Source organism: Dermacentor albipictus, chromosome 8 (genome assembly GCF_038994185.2).
Source record: "Dermacentor albipictus isolate Rhodes 1998 colony chromosome 8, USDA_Dalb.pri_finalv2, whole genome shotgun sequence".
Classification (NCBI taxonomy): Eukaryota; Metazoa; Arthropoda; class Arachnida; order Ixodida; family Ixodidae; genus Dermacentor; species Dermacentor albipictus.
In genome coordinates, this window is record NC_091828.1 from 122,022,383 (window position 1) to 122,049,152 (window position 26,770).

General features: G+C 44.5%; 1 protein-coding gene across 2 annotated transcripts; it reads right to left on the bottom strand.

Moving 5' to 3' along the window:
* Positions 1 to 1,529: 1,529 nt before the first annotated feature.
* Positions 1,530 to 26,744, bottom strand: Tmep (Transmembrane endosomal protein). 2 transcript variants are annotated; one of them, XM_070524380.1, is made up of 10 exons: positions 26,508 to 26,744; positions 21,257 to 21,495; positions 20,643 to 20,805; positions 18,713 to 18,803; positions 16,610 to 16,685; positions 14,875 to 14,966; positions 12,070 to 12,239; positions 11,328 to 11,578; positions 10,721 to 11,004; positions 1,530 to 3,980 (listed from the first exon to the last, which is right to left on the bottom strand). In XM_070524380.1, the coding sequence occupies exons 2-10, from the start codon at positions 21,485 to 21,487 to the stop codon at positions 3,944 to 3,946; spliced, it is 1,395 nt and encodes a 464-aa protein (XP_070380481.1). In that variant the 5' UTR covers positions 21,488 to 21,495; positions 26,508 to 26,744; the 3' UTR covers positions 1,530 to 3,943. The 2 variants fall into 2 exon arrangements, with proteins under 2 accessions (XP_070380481.1, XP_070380482.1); XM_070524381.1 differs by lacking the exon at positions 26,508 to 26,744 and adding an exon at positions 25,948 to 26,069.
* Positions 26,745 to 26,770: the final 26 nt, after the last annotated feature.

Here is a 26,770-nt window from a genome sequence, read left to right on the forward strand (position 1 = left end):
GAGGGAATGTGGCTCTGACAGAATTCTTTCAAACTAAGGCTTTTTCGGACTAAGGACTTCATGCCCTTTTACTTCAAGGAAGTTTTGGTATGCCTGCAGAACAGGGGCTGGCTTTCGGATTAAGCGTACCAGCTTCTGCGTTTCGTCAATTTTGATGCCAACCACAAAATGCTACCCACCAACACAGCTAGTGTTCTAAGCTTTTCAAGCAGTGAGGAATGGACGTAACTTTCTTGGATGTTTTTGGACCCTTGGGTGCTATATATATGAAGAGAAAAAAAAAAGTTGTGATAATCCCCCCGCCCAGCCAAGAAATGTTCTGCCACAGTTTTTTGTCATATCACCTCGTACAAACGGATTTCTCTTCCTCGCGAATCTTTTTTTTTTTTCATTTGTGTGCATTGTTGAGAGAGTGTTTGACTCTGAATTGACCAAACTGTTTTGACCGCTGTTGACTGACACCATATCCCAGCTCTTTGTGTACATATTCAGTGAAAAATAAAAAAAAGATGTGTTAAAAAATGTTACTGATGGTTCTTCTACATTGCGTTTACATGTACAGTCGGCTCGTGTAGTCACAGGAAACACAAGTTTTTGTTGAATCATCAAGACCCTTGTTTATCTGCAGACAAATAAAATTAAAGGGAGAGATTGTCATATACATGACAGTGGTATCGCAGAGCTACAAAGGAAACCCAATATGGATTTCTTGGAAACCTTCACATTAAAAAAAAAGTTAATCCTCGTCCAGATATCAACTCTAAAACTAATGCCTTTCTGAGGGCGATCACACTACCATACGAGTTAAAGGGACACTAAAGCAAAACAATAAATCAGTTTAAACTAATGAAACATTGTTTCAGAACCCTGCAGGCAGTCATTTCAGAAAAAATTGTTCGATTATTAGATGAGAAAATGAAGGTCCAAGTATCAGGAGCGGGAACTGAAGTAGGCGTCGCCACCCGTATTTCGTTCTCGCGCTTTTTATGGCTTACCAGACGTCTTATCGTTGTAAGAGTGGTGTTTTTGGTGTTGTAGAACAGTAATTTACTGATGCATAAGAAATCATTTTTCACTTTAGTGTCCCTTTAAACATGAGGTAGCACACAGCAAGGCAATGCCGAATTAACAATTTGAAGAAGCGTGGAGCATTAAATGTGGCAAATCAGTTCACAAATACCTTCAAGGTAGAGAAAGTTTCAGGAAAGGGAAAAATTGGCATGTACTTGCAGTGATGTTACTGGCTGGGCCGTTGCCATTTCAGTGTAGCTTTTGGCGCGACTAAAAAATGCATTTTGGAGCAGTAAAATGGGCTACCGAAACTGATTCTCAATAACAAGGGTCCTAGTAACTTATTCAGGGTGCCCTGACAGTTGAACTTCATAAGTACTTGTGTCCCATCATACCTGGCGTTCCTTGATAGATTTTGAGGCGGTCTGGAGAAATCGCTTCAGGGACACGCCAGTAGCAAGCTTTGTCTAGCAAAACACCAAGTGCTATGCCCTTTTATTACCCAAAGGAACACGCCATCAGTACGTAGCTTTTATTTGGGTTATATACTTTATACAAGCATAACCAGCATAACATCTCTCTATACAGAACACACTTTGTTCAGATATACACTTGAAGCATTTTCATGTACGCAAGTGCAGAGGCGGGGAGGGGAAAAAAAAACATTTGCAGACATGTGCAACACGGTTTCCTATCTCCGTGTACGTACACTATATACACAGCCCTTAGCACACACACAAAAAAAAGAGCACAGTTAGAGAAGGTCACGCAGTTTCCCCTTTCCCATGGCCCCAGATTCCTTCACACGAGTGAACCGAAGCATCCCTTATAACATCTCTCTTGGATTATATCTATACACAGTTCTTGCTCTAGCAGCAGTCTAACAGCCAGCAAGAACAACGTTCCCCCAAACTAAAGCTGTGTGAAGTGGGGGAAGAGATTCGGCGTGAGCTGCGGTCTCGACAGAAGGCCCAGCAAACACCTCTGCACACTGAACTCATAAAAAGCACGTCACATGCTGCACTAAACAAAATGCGACAAAAAAAAAAAGTTTTCCACTTCAGGCATTTGTTCTCAAAATTTAAGTAGCTGTCATACATGTTGAAAACTTGAAATAGCATTCATGCAAAAAAAAGAAGCGGGGGGGAGTGGCATACCATAAATGTTTTTTCAGGATGCAAACGTCACGCACGGAGGCGGTGAACGTATCGAATTCCATTTACACCAGCATGTTATACTCACACAAGCACATAAAATGGCTCTCTTCACAAGACAGATCGCCACATTTTTTTCTTTAGCTTCTTTTACTATTTACAAAGTGTCAACAAAGAGTCCCTCTGTGCACCCCTCATTTTTCGAAACACCCATTCGACCTCGGAGTTTTCCTTCGAGTTGCAACCTTTCAGCAAACGCTGACCTCTCTTGCTCAACTATATCTCATCGTAAAACATTTAACAACATCCACTCACTGTCTTCCAACCGTGGACGAGCCGATTGTGTTCGCCTTCAAAGCTGCCATTTCATGCTGCCACACACAGACACTTACAAAAGCGAGAGGGCACACAAAAATTTGTTTAAAAGGAAAAAAGGGGTGAACAGAGCCACTTTTCATTTGCACCAACACGGTAGATAACACATTACATGGATACAAACCACAAGTACCAAAACTGCCTATAACTAAACGCAAGTTAGGTGTAGTTTTGATTTCAGGAAATGGCAGAGCTACTATGTTCGACTACAAACTTCTTTTGTTCAACAGCTGCCAGTATCAGCAGAATTTCCTCAAAATGCTGATTAAAAACAGTTGCCCTCAAATTACTTCTTGTTCCTACACTGGGGCAACTTCAAACCGCAAATCTTTCTTATGAACATTCGCAACAAGTAAATGGGCTATATTTTTCTCAGCCATAAGCTCCCATTGTACAACAAGTGATCAACCACTGGCAGTGGTGAATGATAAACTTGGTGATGCAAAATGGATGACGGAGTGTAAAAACGCATGGATGGATGTTGTTTCTTGCCTAATACAACAGTGACATTGCAAGGTTCGTTTTATGGGACTGCATCAAATGAACTGTAATGCAACATTTCAGAACCGATTTCTTTTTTTTTTTCCCTGTCAGGCTGATAGACATGTTTCTCTGAAGACCCGCTAAGATGCAGCATAGAACAGGAACAAAAAACTGTCTCAGTCATGGCTCTCTTCTCTATAACACAACAGAAGCGACATATCACAAAAAACTTCTCAAAATTTGCAGCCCATCGGTCAAAAAAACCCTGCATATCACACTGAAACGTTCATTGCACATTACCGGGCATGTACAAACAGTTTAGAAACTTTGCTTTTAAAAAAAAACGATAAGACTAAATGCTCATTTCATGAAGGAATGTTTCATGAATAAAAAAGATGTCATTCTAGCCAGCCAAGGACGGTTTCTCCTTCGCACCGGCTCTATGCCGCATCTCTCCGCGTTTATTGTGACAGACCAGAAAGAAAAGAATGGCTGGCGATACAAAAAAAAAAAAAAAACATGTATCTGCTACACTGCGTGCGCCAGGATGAGACGGTGACTGCCGGCCAGCACAGCTCAGTATCAGGCAACAAGGGCACTCGCATGCTCATGCAGACAATGACACCCGACATGACGGTGACGGTGGATGATGATGTGCCCCGCAACGACCCAGGCAGTCGGCGGCGAGACGACGACAAGTGTCAGGAGCAATTTGAATTCGCACGCGCACGTTGGTTGTATTAGAATTTGCACTGCAGTTCCACATTGTTTCTGCTTTAGAGAGGCTTCACGTGCAAGCGAACGCCCTTCCCAACCGAGGAAGAGAGCCGGCAGGCAGGCATGCACTGAAGCAGGCAGGCAGCACACACGGTCAAGTTGACACACAGCAGCGGCGAAGTCCGTCCCGGTCACTTGTTTTTCTAAAAACGGCATGCGTCGTTGCCTCGCTGCATCATTCTGAAAAGATGGTTAGCCGACACCACCCCCTAGAGGCCTCTGCTGGCATGTATCACCGTGCGCAAACAGTCTACGTCAAGAGTTCACGGACTGCATGGCCTGAGAAAATGCAGAATTCCTGAGCAGTTTGCGACGGCAGCCAACAAAACCACACAACATTAGGATGTTCGCACATGTTGTTCACATTAATACAGGCTGTAAATCTGAATGCCAGCCCACATGCCCAGGCTGCAGAAATGTTCAGCCTCTTCTCATTTCCCATGATCCATGAACTTTTGATGCCGACTGTACAGATTAGTGTACATGTTACTGCGTTAGAACAATGCATTGCATTTGGAGAGCAATATCACACCCACATGCTTTGCGTGCACCAATAAGAAAGCGGCATTCCAAAATATGGGCAGTGCAAGTGGCGCAGTTTAAGTTGCATAAACCGATAGTGCCAGGCTGACACATGATACAATGCAGTACGTGTGCAAAGTGTGAGTTTCTTAGGTGACTGCTTTTACCATATTCAAGCCGCACCCAAGTAAGTGTACTGAACACGGTTCAGCAAGTGCTCAGGGTGTCCCTGTGCCAAATTTCATCCTTGCAGAGCCGGTTTGGTACATGATGCAAAGCTAAGTGGCGCTAGCGCAGGGAGCAGGAGCAGACAACACGCATGCTGGCAGACGCCACAGGTGCCATGTCGTCTGCTTTCCTTTACACCTGAATTTTGTGCAATAGCATAAAGGATAGCAGATCACACTGTGTCTGCTCCTCCCTGCTTTAGTGATTTTGTAGTATAGTACTGTTTGGCTTCACTGGTCCCTGCCCCATTGTAGTCAGTTCGTACAGGATGCAAAACCAAATGGTGCTGGCACAGAAGGCACAAGAGCAGTGAAGAGCAGACGACACAAGCGCTGGCAGATGCCATAGGTGCAGTGGTGTCTGTTTTTCTTTAGACCTGTACCTTCTGGAATAGCATAAAGAATAGCAAATCACGCTGTGTTGTCTGTTCCTCCATGCTCTTGTGTCTTGCACAGTACGTACTGTCTGGCTTCACCAGTTTCCACCAGAAATTTCTTTACTGAAGAGGTGGTTGTTCAGAAGTTTCACTGTTTAAAATTAGACTAGCTAGAAGTACATGCTTTGCACTCAGTGGCCCAAAGAAAGTCACAAATGGCCACTGTGAGCCGTCCTTTTTCCAGGTAAGCTGCAGTGCGACCTTTTGCTCAACTGTTGTGCCTACAAAACATTTGACAAACTTGTTGCAAGCAACTAATTAACATCACCTTCGTTAGAAGCCCGCCAGATAGTAGCCCGTAGTGCAAACAAAAAAGCATGCGATGAAGCAATATCCGAAGCACAAGTTCTCACAATGTTCCCCTGTAAGCTAGTGCCTTCAATTATAAACTCATTAAATTAAATAGCAAAGCAATTTAACTTGAATGACATTTAAGTACTATCTGTGTGCAACAGCGATGTGACCCCCTGCACTCCTTTCTTACTTTCCTTAAATATGAAGGTAGTAGTGCAAATAACTTGATGAAAACTTCAGAATTTAGGGAAACACAGACTAACCGAAAGCATAAGAAAGAAAGAAAAAAAGGCCGATGAGATTTTCTAAAATGGAAAAGCAAATGACAAGTAGGTATAGATGGCAGTGGTGTTATGACACACACAGTGGACTACTGGTGAGCCAAAATTTGAAAGGGGAAAAAAAAGTTAAAACATATTGTATGATCAGTTTTGTATCAGCAATGCAGCATTATCCAGTCAAACAAGACATGTCAAATTTGGCTTCAGAAATCGACATGTAAAATTGGAGAAAGTAGCGCTCTCAAACGCTTGGCTGCTTAGTTTTTGGTCTATCAGCAGTACACTGTATGGAAAAGAGCCCGACATTGAGTCAGGTTTAGACAATGGCACACGAAAGCACGAGAAACAAAAAGTCATAAATATACAAAGGTGATGGCAACACTTGTTGATGTGCGCCTGAAACCAGGGCTCATAGTTGCACAAGTGTGTGATCGAAGATACGCTGTCAAACACCTCCTGTCTATACTGGAAATGACTAACTATTATAGTATATAACCAAAAAGAATCGTTGCTTTGTTGTTCAGAGAGAAAACATTGTTTCAAATTGTGAATTCCTTGGCAAAGACCTTGACCCTTCTGTGTCCACAATGACAGCGATGGCATAACAACACCAGAAGCCGGTTAGGCTAACGACCTGTATGGAAAAACACATTGCCAAAGAAAACAGCACAAAAATGTGACGCAATTCAAAACACACTGCACTCATTCCCGTTTCAAATCTAGCACTCACAGTTTTTAATCTATAGCTTCCAGTCTTGTAAGAGTAAAATAGAAGCACTGAAACAACCATTTGGCAACAACAAAGCAAGCAGAAAGAAGTTTAACCAAAGGGCCATAATTTTTTTTTCGGACTTCTTAACATTACGAATTCCATTAGTTTTGTGACATTTCGTTACAAGCTTAAAGATGTATCATTCACAGCCAATATAATTAGATGCCATGATTTCGTTTAACTAAGCACGTTTTAGCCTCAGTCAGTGTTTCTATTTTCCTGCGCAGCGTGTTCCTATCAAGTCATACATCGTCAAAACGCTCGCAAAGCCAGCAATAAAGAAAGTACTCCCAAGCTGAAACCTGTTTGCCCAGCAACAAGCACAGCATTGTACGCGTTCCCATCAAATTCCAGCAGCACACTGAATAGGCGGTTCACCGAACAGGTGGTTCTCAATTAATCCACAACTTCGCTCAAAAATAGGCACACGGGACAGTGATGACAGAGAAGCCAAGCACATATAGGAGGGACACGTGGTGACAACAAAAAGACAATGACGGCACTAGGTGCAGCAGTTGGAGATTACACGAGGCCACTGCAGCGCCGAAGTGATGCAGAACACTTGCTTGTAGACTGTAGTTCCATGTACTGTACAGATAGTTACAGCATTACAGTACAGTACTACCACATTGTTTGGCAGCACATTTCTTTGTAGACACACGAACAGAAGTCGGCCGCAGCTTCAGTGCTGATGGTTAAGCAGTCATTTTGACCTGATGCGTTCGCTCTATAATGCTACTGCCTACCGATCACCAATTTGGTGAGGCAATGTCAATTTTATTTATTATAACTACAGTTAAATGACCTACATCCTGCCTGTAGTCCTTGTTGGAAGTTTCAAAGCTACTTGCTCAGAACAACTTTATCTGCCACAGGGTCACACACAAGGGTGCCTGCAAAATATTTGGTGTCCCAAACACCCTTCAAGATTTAGAGGGACAAAGCATTTTACTCACTTCAAACTTTGCACTATTGGGAGTGCTACAGGAGAGCTGGGAAAAATTCCTGTGGCAAACCACGTCAATCGTGGCAGGGCTTCGAAAGTGACGACAAAACAGCACAGCCAAGCTTGCTGCACACTGTAGCTACAGCATTTACATGCTGCATCTCAGCCTTTATAGTCAGGCATGCATCGGGTCACGAGGTAATTTGACGCCCCTGACGGCACACGACGGGGAGCTGAAACATTTCCCAATAAGCGTCGACAGACTACCTACGAGTGTTCTGCACCACATGGCTAAAAAACACAACACTGAAGACACAAAACAGAGCAGGTGAAAGTACCCAAGTTGTACACAACCTATATGTAAGGCAGGGCCAAGTTGATTTTTGTCAAGCTTGGCCCTTCGGACAGAAATGAAGTGCTTGCAAGGACTAGACAAAAGCTCGTGCCGTCGATGAGACAGATCCGGCAGAACACAACCGTTCCTCGGTGCCGGTGGTTTCGAGACACAACTGTTCACATGCCTATGCGATAGGGACAAGAGAGGACACCCAGAAAAAACAAAACGGAGAGACAAGAGATATGACAACAGCAACAATGTATACAACAACGAGGCCACAGAGGCAACCTCTGCCAGAAGAGGCGGGCGCGTCGTCTGCTTGCGCAAAATGTGTCGTGGCCAGACTCTGAGAGTAACCGGTTTCCTAGCCAACATGTGAATGGCTTCCGAGGAACCTTGGGATGTGACCAGAGGTATTCAAGTGTCTAGAGTAAGCTGGTGAGTGGATCTCAGCTAGCTTAAGAAGACTGTGGGAGGCCCATGGCAAGCACGGTCCGTCCCTTAACAACTCGGCTTTGTGTTAGTTTCGAGCCGGATTCTAGATAGTCGTGCGGGCTGGCAGCCATTGCTTTAGAGTTGGGTACGTGCAGTTTCAACAACGGCACGAATGACCTTCTTTCCTTCTTTGGCTCAGACTCGTTCCAGACGATGTCCCCCGCCATGATAATCTCTCGTGAGTGGCCAACGTGCCGACAGCGTGTGGCAAGTTCGAGTCAACGAAAAGAATGAAACGAAAATAAGACTGCACGTAGTGATCGCGTAAGGTGTGCGCAATAAGTGTGCGTCGCGACTTCGTGCTTAGCAACAACAAAAAGTTGGATGTTAATCTCAGTGGTGCCACGGCAGGCATGAGGATTGTCTCGGGAGCAGCTGAGGAAAAAGTTCCGAGCATGCGATGCTCCTGCCTTTGTGACTCGTCAAAAGGGCGTCAATATCTCATCGCGTGATCGGTAGTTGCTTGTAGTAAAAATGAGAAACACAAGAAGCATTTGAGTATAATTTAAGCTGTTCTTGAAACAAAGATGTTGATCAAGAGGGGCAGCAGAACAAAATAAGCAGCTTTGTTTGCGTCCGCAAAAAACAAAAAACAAAAACAAAAAAAAAGTTAAGTAGGCTTACCGAGGCAGGTTTCATTTGTAGTTCCAACTCAAACGGTTAAAATGGGTGAAATTTTGACTCTTATTACAGGGGAAAAGTTGGGTTTTGTGCTATTTAAGGCTCTAGTTCATGAGCAAAACACCGGATTCCTGAATGCATCACAGATTGACAGTACTCTCTCGTTAGGGTTACAGAAGAAACAGACGTCAACTTAATGCCCTAGGCAGAAGAGCTGTCAATCTTTTGATGGTCCTGAGGTAGCAACAATATATGCTGCAGACATTGCAACACGAACATTGGCTCCACAAAGATACTGTGTGCCGCAGATTTCCAGCACTTTTCGCAAGGCAGCAGTGTCCCAATAACACAGAGGCGGCACAGCTTGTAGACTATGCAGCTATATAGTATAGCCACACAGGAGATCCTGCAAGCAAGCCCGGTCGAAATATGGAATAGCAAACGCAGCTCGGAAATTAAGGAGTGGCATGGGTGAAAGAAGGAAAACCAGTAGGGATAACTCATCCGGCAAGAACTTGACGGAAGGAACTGCAAGAGACAGTTAAAATGAGATAAAACAGCTTGCACTGGTTCTCCCTTGATGAAGTGTAATGCAGCATAAGCATGATGTGCACTGTGCTTGTAAGATAATTTTGCCTTCAGGTGCAGGCTTCAAAGTTCCAAAAATTTTTAAGCAAAATCCTCATGTAGCTCGCACGCTGTACTTGAATGTGCAAAATTTACACTGTGGGCTACATGCGTGAATGTACGGCGCATCCCTGACAGGGAAGAACAGAACCCGATCACTCATGAAACACAACCTGCTCGCGTGGCTCCAGCCGTGGTCGTGTTACTGCGAGTGTGAGGAGTGTGACACCAGACTTTTTAAGCCATCATGAAGACAATTCAAAAGTTTGCGGCACAGCCCTAACAAAGGCAATGGTCTGTCCTAAAATGAATGCGCGTTGGTGTCAGCATAATGTGTTAGCAGCTGCGGTGATAGTCCAATTCTTTTTTTTTTTTTTTTACCAAGTCATCTTGCAGTTTCTCTGGCTATGCTCTGTGAGAGGACTACACACAAACTGTTCAGCTAGAATATGCAAGCTGTGCTGCAGTACTTGCCACTTTAGACACACTGTATGCAAATTACCTGCGACAACCAGTTATTGAACAAAAACAAATAAACCATTTCGACACAGGATGAGATTCCCTTGCACCCAAAACGTTTTTTTTTTTTTCATTCATGGAAAACTCTGACCTCTGGCAGGAATTCCGGCACTGCTTCTTGACTAAATTAGTGCGGTTTGACAACACACGTAGGTGTTCTAAAAACTTTTTCTTTAAATAACACTGCACAAATGTGCTCCTTGTGAACTTAACATCTGAAGCGACTAAATGACCCCTGGGATGCACAATGTTGCTTTTGGCGGGCCCACGTACAGCCCACGGCCTGTTAAGGCAAAAAGGAGACTGTCAAAAAAGTGACCGTCAAAATACTGCAAGAAAACCTGTAAAAAATTTGGAACGCCCTCATTCCGCGCCATGTTGCTTGCTTCTCATAAGTCCTTGGCCGTCAAATTTTTCAGTGCTGTCGGGAGCACGGTGGGCATCATTCGCTCCCAAATGCTTCCCTCTACGAAAATTGAGCGAGTTTCGTCATCGTGCTTTTGAAAAGCGAGACTGCCTCGTTAGGCATGCGTGCGAATCCCTCAACGAGCTAGCCCATTCGCCACCAAACAGCTGCTATGAAGGAATCTACTCTTTTGCTCAGCCAACCTAATGCTGAAGAAGAAAACATTTCAAAGCGCCTGGACCACCAACAGCGGACACCAAGCAAGAAACGCCGAGAACCGAAAGAGTGGGTGAAAACACTGAGAGAGATCAGAGATCAGTGAGCCAGCAGGAATCGCCGTCTGCGCGCGTGCATGTGTAGAAGTGGGGGTGGGGAGGTGGCGGGAGACGAAGCAGTGGCTTGTCGTCTGGCGCCATCGCCGTCGCCGTGAACTCACTGGAACTCATCGTCGGAGCTAAGGAGGGTGGTCTTCTCGTTGTAGGCCGGGTTGCGGCCCCGCGTGGGTGGCCGGCCCCCGTTGACCGAGGGAGCAGCGCTGGTCGAGTGCGTGGCCCGCGCCCCGCCGCCCTGGAGCGAGTCGTCGTTGTTGCCGCCTCCTCCCCCTCCGCGGGCGAGGTGGTGGTGGCGGTTGGGCGGGGCCGCGTACTGCGTGTACTGCTGGTACTGCGGGTGGAAGTTGTGGATGGCGTCGTTCATTATGTCCTTCGGGTTCATCGTTTCCTGCGGGCGGAACAAGGAGGGGGGTGGAGCTCTACAAATAGGTCTCTCTCTCTCTAACTCTATGTCTAGTTCTTGAGCAATTTAAAAGTGCCTTGATGTACGTTCAAGGCCGTATGACCTCTGAGACAGACCTCTTGCACATAAAAAGATGACGATCAGAGATTATGAAAGATCAGAAAACACCATTAAGATTTCAATTTGATACTAAAGTTGGTCTCCGAATGCTACAGCTGATGTCCCGACATCATCATAATGTTACACCAGAGAGAGATCCTACGACAGACATAACCAGATGATGACGCAGCGCAACGTCAAAAACGCACCTTGAGGCTAGAAGAGATGCTCTGCATGGTGACCGAACGGCCCTGGGCATCAGCGCGGCATCCCTGCACGTAGACACGATATGGGAAGGCGTACTTGAGCGCCAGCGAGGCAAAGAACATCTCGATGCAGATGAGGAAGTTCTGGTAGGCGGCCGACACGGTGCCGGCACTTGCCGCGGCCGTGTTGGCCATGCCGCTGGCGTTGATGGCCGAGATGAGCCCCGCTTTTTCCAGCACGGCCAGCAAGACCCCTGCAACCAGCACGGTCAGTGCAAACTGGCGTGAAACACTGGTCACACGCGCAACTATAGCAGCCCCCGCCGAGACGTTATGGAATTTCTCCCCCCAAAAAAGCTGCCTTTCGGAAAACCTAGTTGTAGTGTTAAGGGAGTACTAGGTAACATGTTTTTGGTAGATGTTTATCCGTTACTGTAGGCTTCTTGCATATAAAAGGATGACACATAGCAGGTATAAAGATTGCAATAAGGTACCTTAATTTGATAGCGAAGTTTTGTCTTGAAACGACAGGCTTGGCATCAACATTATCACGATGTCATGACACAGCAAAATTTGCAGACATCGTGTAGCAGTAAGGTTAAGTGCGTCGACGTTGCCCAGAAAGAAATTAGCCAGGCTGATGCGCATGTTTCTTCTGAATGTATGTAGTATAAGCACTCGTTTAGGAAATGCCTCACGTGTCCTCTGAAAAGCGAAAATGGGACTCGGCACACGCGGTCATCACCTTGCCAGAAGGAGAGGAAGATGACCGACTTGACGGTGCAGAACTTCCACACGGGGTCAAAGGGCGCCAGCAGGTCCTTGGTGGCAAAGTAGAACAGCACCATGCCGTACAGCGCCAGTGACACGCTGATGTTGTAGATTATCGTGATGTACAGGTAGCCACTGTCTGGCCTGCACACGCGACGGATGGACAAACAGAAGCCAGTGTTACGGGACGCTGAAGCTCATGGCCAATTCAACGGAAACGCTATGTAAACTACAAAAAATGCTCAATTCCAAAGAAATTTCACAAAATTGAAATGAAATGCTTAACTCAACACAAGTTGAAATGAAATTTCCGTATAGTAAGTTATAGTAAGTTGGTGGGCTAGTCGGTGCAAAGTTTTTTACAAACGGGAGTGCTGAAGTGGTAGAAAAGGAAGCGGACAACATGAACAGAAAAGACGACTGCTCAACTAAAAGACTTGACATGCTCAAATGAAATGCTCATCTGATGAAAAACTCAATACAAACACATAAAAAATGCTCAACTCCAAGAATACTCTCCTTCAGTGGCTGTTCAACTGACCTGAGTAAAAGTTGTCGCACTTATGAGAGAAAGTTAAATTTTGTGGACTACCAGCTGAAGAATTCTAATCTAGGGTTTGAAGTGTTTTCTTTCTTCTTTTTTTTCCTAGAATTGCTAATGAAGTAACCTCCCACAAATTGAAGCGTAAGGTTTACACAACTCCATTACTATCCACCATAAACAGATATAGTTCCGAAAGTTTTAAGGAGTCACACAACAGGCCCCACTGGAAATACTGGTTATACATCGAAGGTTTTTTTTTCCTTACAGAATGTACTTTAAAGGGTATTTTACTTGCAAAATTTTCAATATGGTTTTTGCATTAGCAGAGAGAGTAACAGAAATGTTTGTGCCGCAATCACTGCCTCCTTTCCTAATTCTCCCTTTTCTTTTCTGCACCAAGCACCACAACAGTGGTGGCTTAGCGCATTCTGAATTGGATGATTTACCGAAGACATGTGCCGTCATAGCCAGCGATGTTTAAGGCACTGCATCTGATGAACAGGCGGTTATGCGTGTGACCTTGATTAGCCAGTAGAAAGTGGGGATTTTTCGAATACGAGCTCCTGTTTGAAATTTCAGGACCAAGATTTCGTAGTGATGCTATTTTCTGACGCTAATGCCTTTCAGCACTATTTTGCATGCGTGAGTGGGTAAAGATCTCTGAATCTCTGATCTCTGATCTCTGATGCTATTTTCTGACGCTAATGCCTTTCAGCACTATTTTGCATGCGTGAGTGGGTAAAGATCTCTGAAAAGGCATTAGCATTGGGAAGTGGCATGACTACAAAATCGCAGCCCGGCTGTTTTCGCGCCGTGCAACGGGTTTGGTATTTTGCAGACATGATCGTCAGCGTGTCATCTTTGTACCGGGGTTGTCTGTTTGCAATGCCCAAACCTGGTGAGGACCTCTTTAGCAGTGATGATCCCATATATCCCGCATAGTGTCACAAGCAGCGACTGTTGAAAGGTGAAGAAAGGTTACTTAGAAATACCGCAGACCTAAAATCACTAGCGGCTCACTTTTAGTGACAGCGGAAGCATTGACATGAAAGAAAGAGACCAGAGTTTGAGCCATCTTCGAATTCCAGCACCACTTCTCTTTTCGAGGCATCACAGAAGTCACTGAAACAACCTATTCGTCTTTAAAAAAGAATAAAGGATGTTTCATTTGAAAATGAAAAGTTCAACATCTTTATAACAATGAGACCTAGACATCTCCGAATCCTAAAAATATGAGGCATTATGCAGTGATGTAATCATTTGTGCAGCTTGGGCAATTAATTACTTTGATTGCCAGTAAGCAATTTTTTTTGCTCACCAAATAGACAAATATTTAACCCTTCATTTACGAGTGTTCAATACAGGTAACATATCAGAAAAAAAAATATCTTGTAGAGTTTCAACATTGAGTACCAAGTTTCTGGCTAAATGTCTTCAACCAACACTGAATGACAGGCAGGAAGCGTCATTCGTTGGTTTGAAGCAGAAACACGAGATGAGGAAGAAAAAGTATGGCATGCGACCCGCTTTCTTTTGAAAGGACTGTCAGAGGAGACAGACCAATGACAGATCTCTGGCTGTACTGGTATCCCACACGTGATGAGAGCTGCCCGGACAAATTCAAAATGTAGCGTTAGGTGACTCGGGGTGGAGTCCACTTCCAGTTTTCTGCCTGGGGTTTTCCCCCTATTACCGAGATCATTTCTGCAAAATATTTTTTTTTGTTTGTTGACTATGCTCATGCGTCAAGTGTCTTGCACATTTTGATAGAAAATAAACATTTTTTTTCTCGGTACTTATATGCCTCATTCAGAAAGGGTTAAAGGGGTGGTCGACCAATGGTTGTGGAAAGGCAGTTATTGTTAATCCTTAGATTATACATAATTTAAGACATCAAACTAGATGCAGGAAGACAGCACTGCGGGTTTGAGAGCAAATAGGGTCAGCCGACATTTCACACAAGATTCGGAGGAAAAAAAAGGAGTTGGGCAGGCCATGTGATAGTAATTGATGGTCTACTAGAGTTCCAAAACAAGGGGGTAGAGGGGACGAGGAGAGGGAAGCGCAGTCGAGGATGGAAAATAACTAGGCAGGGTGACGAAATTAGAAAATTTGCCGGCATAAGATTGGGTCAGCTGACGCAAGGCCAGGGAAATCGGATATCACTGGGAGAGGCCTTTGTCCTGCAGCGGACAGGTCGATGACGACGATTAGAGGATGAGAGTGGCTGCGTACCTCCAGTCTCCATCGGAGTACTTCCCGAAGGGCTGTAGAATCAGCGTGATCACAGACATGAGCGGTTTTACTGCACAGAATTGCAGGGTCGCCTGAAAAAAAAAAAAAAAAATTGCAGTCCTAGTTAAATGGCCTGACGCATAATTGGTCCAGCATCATTCAAGTCAATCTGTTATGATTTTCTTCGCAGTTTTTATGCCTCCCGTAGTGAGTGGTTGTGAATTAGCTTACGTAACACATTAGGCTATGTTCACAACTCCGATAGTTGTACTCTTGTGCACTCTGTTCAAAGTACTATTCCCTGCATATGCCCTTTCTGTACGCATAGACTATGTTATCTTGTGGACTGCGTTTGAGTTTCACTTCGTTAATGCATATCAATTTAATTGCGCAGCTGGCTGCAAACATTTTTGGAGCCCTGAATCCTGAGTAAACGCTAGATACTGTCGCCACTCACCACTGAGCCGGCTTCATACACTCAGCTGCGAGGCACCAAACTATGCACCAAACTTTTCACACATGCGAATGCATTACTGAAACCAAAATAGCGTTTTCCGCCGCGCATAGACCTTATAGCCTAAAAGCTACTGGCTCTGGCAGAATTGCATTCATGTTTCTTTACGAGCATTTTGTATTCTAGGTCTCTTAGCTAATATAATTTTGTTACTGTTTGCTGGCATCTATTTCACAGCATAACACGCCACTGAGGGTTTTTAGGAATACCAAAAGATGAAAACTGTTTAGTGCTGTGCTGCGTCAAATGTTCTAAGGATTAATAAGGAAGCCTTAACTCAGGAGCTCCTATTTAAACACATGTACACAGGAGAATACACGAGCATGCAAAATTTGTTTTTCCCGGCATCCACGGCATTGATTTTGATGAGGCCTGTTGCATGTAGATGCTAAGTGTAGATGCTAAAATATGCTCACTGAAGAGGGCCAATTTTAGATACAGGCAATAATGTTTTTTTGGTAAATGTTCTTGAAAAAATAAGATACGCAGGGGAGTGGGGGTACATCTCTGCAGCATCCCTACCATAATTGTTCTGTAAATTGAACCAACCTCCTGAGACATCTAAAGTGGACAACATCAATGCGTTATAGTTATAAGCCACTCTGAATTACACCCCAATTTGTGATGAGCACTTTTGTAAAACCCATGTAAGCATAAATTTTACTTGTACTCTGAAAGCACATTTGTTCGCCTGACATTCTTTAATAGTTGCAGTTTATGGAACTGCAGTATTTTTTTTTTTTGGTGCAGAGTTACGGATGTGTAAACTTCGTGCTTCTATTCTTTTTTTTCGAACACGCAAATTTTTGGCAATTTTGTTAGAGCGTCTGAAGTGGATAAACTTGGCCTATTAATTTACAGCTTTATGTGGATTTGTTACAATGCGCACATAACTTTTATATCATTTTTCACTGCCGAGTTACGCAGTTGTAAACTTGATAGTCCTCTATTCCCAATTTTTGCAATTTTAAACAATATTTATTAAGATATCAACGGCTTAAATATAGGAAATTCGCTTCCTACAGTAACTACATTTAAACATTTTCTTTGAAATGTAACAAACAGCACCTCAAATTTGGTGCAGTGGTTGCCTAGAAAAACAATTTCTCCTTTCCCATGTAGTATATATAGGTAGGAGCCCCCGAGCTAAAGCTTCCTCTTAAGGCCACTGCCATGTGCTACGTGTAAGAAAGCATCATTCAGCGCATGAAAAACGCATACCTGTTTGCAGAATCGGAGAAAGCCAATGGTGTACGTTTTCCCTGAAAGGCAACACGTACCATACCAGAAACTTTGTCTGGAAAAGAGAACAGGCATGTCGTCACTAAAGCAACAAAAGAAACAACAATGTATTAAAAACGATTATCAGATATTTAAGCCGGCTCTAATGATACATGAGAGTACCGTTCACACAACTATTCCTTTCATTCTTCTTTCTTTATTTCCTCGAGGAGCAACACGCAACATGGTAATTTCTTATGCATACAAGATAAAGATGTATAGGGGAAAAGATGGATTTGTAGTGTTGGATCCACTATTTGGAACAATCTTCCTGACAATGTGAAATATAATCCCAACTTCCATGCTTCTTTAAAATTGGACTTTGCAAGACTTCTCTGTAATGCTAAACTTTAGTTTCCATTTCTGTGCCCTGTTTGTATTTTCTCACGTTGTGTGTACTATATAGAATGGATCCCAGATAGCCATGGCTAGGGATCCAAACCTTTGCATACGATTTCCGTATAATTCCCTTAGCTGAATAAGTGAGGGTGAATGATAATGAAGTTGTTGAAACGGCACATATCTGTGGAAGCTCTGCAAGGCAGGCTGGAGGACCTCTACCAAGCAAAATTAGAAGTAATGCTATGTTTTGCTTTAATATTCAATACGCAATGGCTACTAAGTATCCATAGTGAGGGTGCATCAAATCCAAACATCAAGCAGTTCGGTTTACTCTACCACACTGACAAACAGGTTGTGAGGGTCACCACACTGGAGGGCCGAGGATTAATTTTGACCACCTGAGGCCGGGAATTGAGCCCGTGACCTCGTGTTTAGCAAGACAACGTCACACCCACTTGGCCACAACAGCAAGTACCTAACTACCTAATCTGCAGTAAGTAACTCATATACTATCATTAGATCGGTTATTAGAATTTTGTGTTCGCCCCCCTGCCTCCCTCATGCAATGCACTTAAAGGGGTACTGTATTTAGGGTAAATAAATAAATAAATAAAATCTACAGGAGTACTGTATTTACCCAATCCTGACACATCTTCAAATCTATCGTACCACCCACTCTTTAGGAGTTCAAGGTACGAAAATCTTTTGCACCCAAATATATAACCCATTCAGATGCTCCTGCTGTGTGCACAATCGTGCATGCCAAAATAAGCTGAAAAGCAAAAGCTATAATGTTATAGAAATAATAACATTTAAAATCAATAGCAAACGTGCTAAACCCTCCTGACTGGACCTCTGTGCAAGGCATATAATAATAATATTTGGGGTTTTACGTGCCAAAACCACTTTCTGATTATGAGGCACGCCGTAGTGGAGGACTCCGGAAATTTTGACCACCTGGGGTTCTTTAACGTGCACCTAAATCTAAGCACACGGGTGTTTTCGCATTTCGCCCCCATCGAAATGCGGCCGCCGTGGCCGGGATTCGATCCCGCGACCTCGTGCTCAGCAGCCCAACACCATAGCCACTGAGCAACCACGGCGGGTGCAAGGCATATTGGTCAAACGAGTTGGAAGGTAGATGTCAGAGCATCTGCTCTCAGTATCACTATGTCATCATGCAGTGGGTCCACTTTTTTTTCACTGTTTCACATAGCTGCACAGGCACCTTCCATGCATGCTAGATGTTAAATAGTTGATGTTCTCACACATGATGTTCCTAGACTGATCTAACACGGAGTCCACAATCCGTAAACTTGAGATACAAGCACTGTGGCAAAACTAAGTTTTCATTGGATAGAATTATTTGTTGCCTGAAGGAGGTAACGGTCACCCAATTTTGTAGCATCAAGAAAGTAGCCTGCCTCCAATTTTTCCAATGACATGAAAAAACCTGCAGAATTTGGCTTGACAATGAATGCGCATCACTAGCTAATCCTACAAAGTTTTGGTACTGTATGCGATTGTAAGGCACAGGCAACTTTTGATCCCATTTTCTCAGGAAATATGGTGTGCATTAGAATTGGATAAATATTGTATTTAGTAAAAGATGAGAATCTCTTCACGTCAACACCAATAGGTCCATTTTAGTGATGGACAAACAACATCGAATGAAGCCTTCAAGAAATAGACACCACTCACTGTATTGGCTTCCCCCGGATCTCGGACATGATGTTGCTTTCACCTCCTAGATACTCATAACAGAGGCTCAGGAAGTTGTAGATCACAAAAGCTGGAACGGAGAGGTCAGGATAATTGAAACACAGCTATACCAAGCATTCAGAGTACTTCAGGAAAGATCCAAGTAGATGAATTTATTTATTTATTTATTCATTCATTTTATTTCGGCATAATGGTACATACTAGCATGCACAAAACTGCTGAGGTCACAGACTGAAAGCCACAAAAGGCTTGGCGGGGTCTGTACCTGATAATGGACTTTGACAGGTGCAAAAGAAAATGACATTGCCTTCAGTAAAAAGAGAAACAAAAAAGGGTAGTTGAACACAATGCAAAAGTGCAGTATGCCCAACTGTTCACATTCTGTGAACACAAAGAGGGGATAGTATGCCAGAACAGTAGTTTCTGAAACTAAGCAGAAAGGGCCTTGCAATGCATTACCACCAGAACTTTGGGTTAAAGGTGCCTTCTCCCCAGTCCCCCCCAACCCCCCAACGCAAATTTTATACACTGGAAGTTTGAAACCGCTGTCTAGGAATCATTCTACTGGAATAATTTTTTTAATTTGTTTACTACTGGATGAGGTGCAAGAAATTGAATGCCCTGTTACCATAGTGCCAGGAGGTGAGCGTGACAGCCGACGGAGACACACTATCCCTCTGCTTCAAGCAGCGTCAGCAAGCGACGCTCCTTCTCTGCATTCTCCCACACTGGAGCCAAGAGACCACGTCGGGTTCACCTGACAAGCTCTGCCTTCTCTCTGATGCGTAAGCATCGAATGGCCCATTGAGCGAAAAAGCCGGGTTCTGTTGTCGATAGCAGCAAATGGCACCGAAAATCGCATTGCCATTGGCTGCTATGCCATGTCATGAGCACACCTTGTCGGAACAGAGTGGGCGAAAGGGAACACCTGCTGCTGCGCTAGCACACCAGAGGCCTAAACTGCGCCTAAACTCTCACCTGCATTATAACTGCTTTCTAAAAAGACACAAGCGTCTCAGCGCGCTCACTTGCCTCCAAGGCTTTCTCCTTCTCTCCCTTTTTTTTTTGCTTCGTAGAACGTTTTTCATGTCGCCGTTACACTTTCCGCAAGTAGAAAGCGCTAACGAGCACCCTAGAGAAAATGGTTTCTGTGGTGTTCGCCAGTGCTAGACCTGTCGATCTTGCATCTTGTATAATATTACAGTCGTAGAATAGTATCATTTAGCAAGAGATACTAAAAATACTTTTAACATTATAGACATTGCCAGTTTTAGCATTCACAGGATATGCTCTGTAAGAATGCTGTGGGAATGCTGTCAACAGGCATTCTGCTGCATATATTCGCAGCTAAAATTACCTGTGCCACAAATGCATACAAAGCGTATTCATTAGATATTCACGCAATGGTGATCGAAATTATCCACTGGTTCGATAAGTTGGTGCCGCTGCTGTACAAGTAGGCCAAGCATTTTAGAAGGGCACAAAAGGTCAGGCAATAATAGATTGGTCAGGAACTGTATTTGTATTCTTTTGGAATAAGTCATGCCCTAACGAGGCGAAAATACTTTTAAATATCGTTAAATTATTCGTGTCAATACGACAACCAAAAAAGAAGCACTAAAATTGGGCATTTTACGATAAGATCATAAAAGTTGCCGTATGTGCAACATGAAGCTGGCTGGAGACTACACCGTACATTAGCCTCAGCAATAAAGAAAATTTAATGAAATAGCTTGTTATATGTTTGTTTACATGATACTAGTTCCCGACCAGCACAACTGCAAAGTGGTAAATTCTCACGACTGCAAAGGGTCAGTACAGCTCAGCTGCCTTTGTGCAAGGATGGTAGAAACTAGATGGGCGGTAAAGATAGCTAGGCACTGCTTTCATAACAAGGATCTTAGCTCACCTTCGTACCAGTCGCGAACGCTGTTGAAGTAGATGTAGTAGTTCTCGCGGAAGAAGAGCAGACTAAGCCACGAGTCGAACGCATAGATGGGCACTATGAACAGTATCCGTACAATCCAGCGCTGCTCTGTCGGCAACGTGTAGAACCGCAGGTGTTGGTAGATCTGCACATAATACGACGTAAATGGTTATAATTGGCAGTTACCTGCACAAATAAGAAACGAGAAAGCATATTACAGGACAATGACATAATAAACGGCAACAAATGAACAAACATTAGGATAATGAGCAAGACCTGAGCAACATGATACATGCATTGTACACCTTTGTCACAGAATTGGGCCCCCTCCGCTTATGTCTCCGCTCTGGTCGCTTATATCTACCATACCACCTCCGCTGCACTTATATCTGCTTTTCACTATAAGTGCACTTTTGTTACCCTCTAATATGGGTGAGAAATACTTAAGACTCATGTTGCTACATTCAACAACTGATCGTGTCCTTGTTTGTTATATTGAAGTTTGACTGTACAGATTCATACCGGCCAGTCTGGTTATAATTATGGCCGCAAATGAAGAGTCACAGGCATGTTGGGGGCTCTCAAGCTGTGCTCACCTGGTGGCAGGTGATGATGAGGGCGGTCCAGACGAAGGCCCCGGACAGGGCCTGAGCCCCCGTGGTCTGCAGAAAGGTGGGCGGCAGGTCCTCCAACACCTGGCTGGCGTTCTCGGCCGTAATGTTGGCCGTGGCCAGCACCACGGGGAGCATCGACGAGCTCGCCACGCTGGCCGCCGTGCTTGGCCCACCCGTGACGCCAGGGGGCGTCACCGTGCTGCCGCTGCTCATGCTGGCACCTGTGGCGTGACAGCGCGAAAGCTCAATCACTGTCAGCAGTCATTAGTTTAAGACTTTGTGGCTCATGTAACACACCCTCGGTGACCTTTGAGGCATTGGAAATAAATAAAATAAATTAAATTAAATACAAAAGTAGAAGCGTTGCTTGTCATCGCTTTTGGCACAGGTACCACATGACAACAGAGCATCAATACGGGTCAATACTAATACAGGTCATCCACTGTGTACCAGTACTAAAAAGAAATCACACTTGCAATAGGATATGAAGCAGACGGCAACCACAACCACTTACTACATTTCATACATAACAGGCAATTCAATGCTACATTGCCTACAAAGACTTTCCTAACTGCTCGAATTCATGACCAAAAACTAGTGGGCCAGATATGAAGGAAAGACACAGGCATGTGCGATGTAATTAGTTCAGTTGAGTTCTATTTAGGATTACAAACGTTGCTGTAAATCACCTGTAGATGTAACGTCGAGTCTTACAGTTTTATGTAGCATAATATTACGTATTCGTAATGCAGAAGGCATTGCAGATCTGAACCATTTTACAACCATACGAGCGGTGTGGCACATTTCTGCAACCGGTAACCAGATTGCACCGCCTACGATTAAAACGTATGAATGTCGCGTACTGGAAGCATGAAGGTGCGCAAGTATGTCATTTGACATAACCTTACATCTACGAGCTGTGGTCGTAATGTATGAAGCAGTTATTCCGCAGAAAGCATCACAGATCAAAAACAGCTACACTACAAAATGTGCCAAGTGAGACTACCATGCCGGCGATATTCACATAGATTCCACTGTGTTGAACGTTCATGAATTTAGCGCCAAAAACACAATTACAGAGAGTGGAGGGTGTAAAGAAGGGATGAGTGCTTTGTGCATTGTTTGACAAGTATGAAACAGAGGAAGAAACCATAATGTTTGTTGTGAAAATTTGACACATATAACTATTTCACAAATTAGCAACAACAACAAAAAGATCTTGCAAATCATTTAATACTAAATATACATTTACAAATCATCATCATGGTACACCAGCTGTTTCTCTTCAAAAATGAGCTCACAAACGCAGAAATCACCCCACTTTCTTTTATATGGCAAAGGCTTCTAAAATCTTGTGCATTATCTTTTCTCAAGCTCTTTTTAGAGCAATCAATTATTGAAGGCCGAGAGTACACATGCATTTGCATACGTGGCTAGCTAGATGGCTACTACAGTCCAACCTTGTTATAACGTAGTCTCATCTGATTGCAAAAGATCCTTTTTTTATATCCGATAATGTTATATTTGTGCTCAATATATCGGGATTTGACTGCACTAGGTGTGCAGGCACTGTCATCAGTGGGTAGAATGGAGGTTCCCAAATTTCCTTGGCCACAGGCAATCCCATTTACCGTCACAGAACCAACAGAAACCATAACGTCCTTTTTCCTGTACCTTCGGGAGGAGGTAACGCACATGACAGATAAGCATGCACTTCACATACCAGCCATATCATTTATATATTTCTGAGAGAGCACAATGCTATCGTGCATTTTTGGAAGCCGCAAAGATAGTCGGTACCTGTTGGCCTCATAGTTCTACAGCAGCCACCTAAGCATCTGGGGACATCAAAGCTGACATAACCACAACACAACTAAATTGCTTGCAGTTGTCATGGTTTCCGCAGAGTTTCCTAAAAGATCACTGGAGGGCACTCAGGCGCTAGTGGTCTATGGCACCTGCAAATATGGTGGCTCAGCCAGTGCAGGAATCGTGAAGAAAATAAACAAATAAACAAAAGAAAACTAGGAGAGAGCATCACGTGGCAATCTTGAAGCCTAGTTATGAGAAGTATAAAGGAGAGACTTCTGGGAGATACGCCCTCACCACACGATAGGCAAACAGCTATATCTAACTGCAGAGAACGCTAAGAGTATGGGCGAGTGCAGAGCTGAGAATGGGTAATAAGGGCCAATAGTGACGATGGCCAAACAATGCCTTACAAGGCCAGGAAACCTTGGACAGTCTGCTTACCAATAGTCCACGCACAGATGGGCTCCAAAATGAGGGAGGGGTGGTGTCAGAGGAGGTTGCTTTGCCAAGGCTAGCTGCCAACTCGCTTCCAAGTGTTTAAATATAGTGCCTGTCCTTTTCGTCCGTGTTATTTTTTAGCACTACTTGTAAGCTTAAAGCATAAAGATTTGCTAAATTTGTGGCAACTTATTGTGTGGCACTATAGCACGACACTATGCTTGTAGCAGACTGAAGATCAAATATGCGGAAAATAAAATGACCCTTGCCTGACGAATAATCCTTCAATCATAGTTTATGGCTGTGTTCCTCATTATAATCATAAGTTCAAATTACCAGCAATTAAATTATGTTGAGTCCACTACAAAATGAACAACACATTATACTCAATCTGAATGGGCATAAAAAGTGAGACTACCTGCTTTAACGCCTTAAAGTTTATGGCACTCGTGCAATGCTTAACCTCAACAGATCCCACAACAGCACAGGGACATAACTGCTATTCATGCTGCTTCTTGATACCGAAGACTTTATTACTGACTGTTGTTTAACAAACACAAAAACAAATTTTTTAAGCCCCCCAGGTTACACAATGAAGGCAGCATCTTCGTATAAGTGAGAAAGTAACAGCTTCCACATGATCCTGTAGTAAAAGAACTGTATGATGTATGAAACCGTAAGCACAGATATGAAAGTGTAACACTGTGTGGTAGGATAGAAGGTTGTTACAACATTCTGGGTTTTCATGCCAGCTTGCGATATAGAAACACACTTCAAGGGCGATCCAGGCTGAACCGTCTAGTTTCGCAAATGCTGGCAATGATAATGTGTTTGGGCACTTTCATACAGTTCAACGTGCATCCAACTTTATACCCGGGATGAACAGCTTACGTAATCGCTTCCAGGTCAATTGGAATGAATTAAATTCATATTAGCCATGTGGCATGGGTATTATTAGTCACCCACATTTTTTTGTTCAAAGGATGACAATAATCCCTGAAGTGGGCGTAGCAACTGCATCTAGAAGCACAGGCAAAAAACAAAAGCAACATGGCTCAAGAGGAAACCTGTCAGGACCGGAAGACATGGAACTCTTCCAAATGAATTATTACATCCTTGCGAGCTGTTGTGTGCCTGCCAGACAGGTGACGTCACCCCATCAGTCACAAACACTCATTGCCATACACAAGCAAATATGGAACAATAGCACGCGACGAAGCCAGCACAGCCTGACAAGCCTCGCAAAAGCAACCCGACCACAAAAATAAAAAAAGGCCTTGCCATTGAATGTAAATCAATGGAACCGACAGTAGCACAGACACATTCAATGCTGCTGTCAGTACAAAAGAAAAAAAAAAAGAAAGGCGAACACTTGAATAAAAGAAAAAGAGAATTGCCACATGACGCCAGTGTTATGGCTCCGCTACACTCAAACGACAAGTTACAGAGCAACAAGTTGAACAAGTCGATAATATATGTCGCGATTCTTCCTTGAGAACAAAACGGAAATGACATTTTCCAACTGCGAAGCAGCAGGAATCAAAGCAAGCCCTTCTCTAGTTATTTGTGGTGAAGAGCTTTCCAGACGAAATCGTGCGCCGTCAGCAAGACGTTACGAAAACGTTGCAGTTGTGCGTGTGTGTTGTATATAACAGGCGAGGCCACTGACCTGCGGGGTACATATAAATAGGGCGTCTGTTATTCCTTTGTTGCTTGCACGCAGATCTAAAGTAAGTGCAGACGACGCGGCGGTTAGAAGGAAAGAGGGTAGGATGTAATGCAGTGGTGGCGGCAGAAGGAGGGAAGTATTTATTATCGGCGCACAAGTCCGCTCCGACGTTGGCGCGGCCCGCTATTTTAAGCGGAGCTCGCGAATTAAAGCGGAGGAAAGAATTGCGAGTGGAACACGTTCAAGTCGAGGCACCACACGGCAGTGGCTGTGTACTGCTAGTACGTGTTCGGCTCCTTTTCCGGGGGGCTTACGCGGCAATCGCGGGACGAGCTATGTGTGAAATGATGCAGAAGGAACTCGTCTGCTATGACCGCCGGCGGGGCCGGAAGAGGGGAGGGTGTGCTACGACAAGAACAGTAAGAACAAAAGCAACTAGGGGCCGCAAAAGAGACTCGCGACATACGAGGATGAACGCGTCGTGAGGACACGGTCTAGATGTTCGAGCACGACTTCGTTACGCCATCCATTCTTATTTCTCTTCTCTCTGTCGGACTACTGCCATGGTTGGGGGACCAACGACGAAGTCGTTGGCGTGTCTGTTGCTTTTTGAAGTGGGCGAGCGAGCAGGGGGGCGGGAACCGCCAGCGATCGGCGCAAGCTCGCAAGAGTCCGTGAAAGGAAGGCCAAACCCGGCGACGAGGCGCGGTTATTAGTCACCTGGCGCAAAACAAAATAAATGCGACGGCCTCACCTGCGACACCGCTGACAGCCGCTCTTCGCCAGAGGCAAAGCGGAAAAGGAGAAATGCTGCACGCAAGGCGATTCCTGCAACACCCAAGGTCGGACGCTCGCTCGCTCGCCCGCCGCCACCACTCACTCGCTCGCTCACAATCGACTAAAATATTCAATTAGCGTCGCGATCACTGCGGCAGTGGGCCAATGCTGACGCGCGAGACAGACGCCGAAGCACGGCCGAGCGGATGCCCTCTTGTTTAGACGCGTTTTACGCTGTTTACGTAACACTTTAGTGCCGCGGAGCCGACACGATGACACACTCCAAATGTCGCCGCCACCGCCGCAGTGTCAACAGCACAGCACCCGAACGAGTTGCTTGTTTCGCACGACAGCGATCAAAGGACAGCGAGCGCGACTCACAACAGGCGCTCAGCCGGAACTGTTTACATCAGACAAAACTTCGATCACCTTCGCGGGCTGAACAAACCGATTTCCACACGCTCGTGGTTCAAAATATGCGACGAGTGACGGACCGCGGCTCTAAACCTAACTGGGCCAACCAACGAGCCCTCTCACCTCCTCGGTTGTTGGCAGTCGACGGCGGCTGATGATGTTGTCAAGCCTTGCGGCCTCGTCGGGTTGATTTCATTCACATGCGAAGCCCGTGAAGTGCTCCGCTGCGACGCAATTTGGGCGAACCAGCTTCCAGATTACGCTCCTACGGCGCTGAAAAACCATTGCACGCACATCTCTCCTCGGACCCGACGTCGTCGTCCGTCACCAACCAAAGCATCAGGCGTCGCGGTTTGGGAACTGCGCATGCGCAGAAATATACGCGT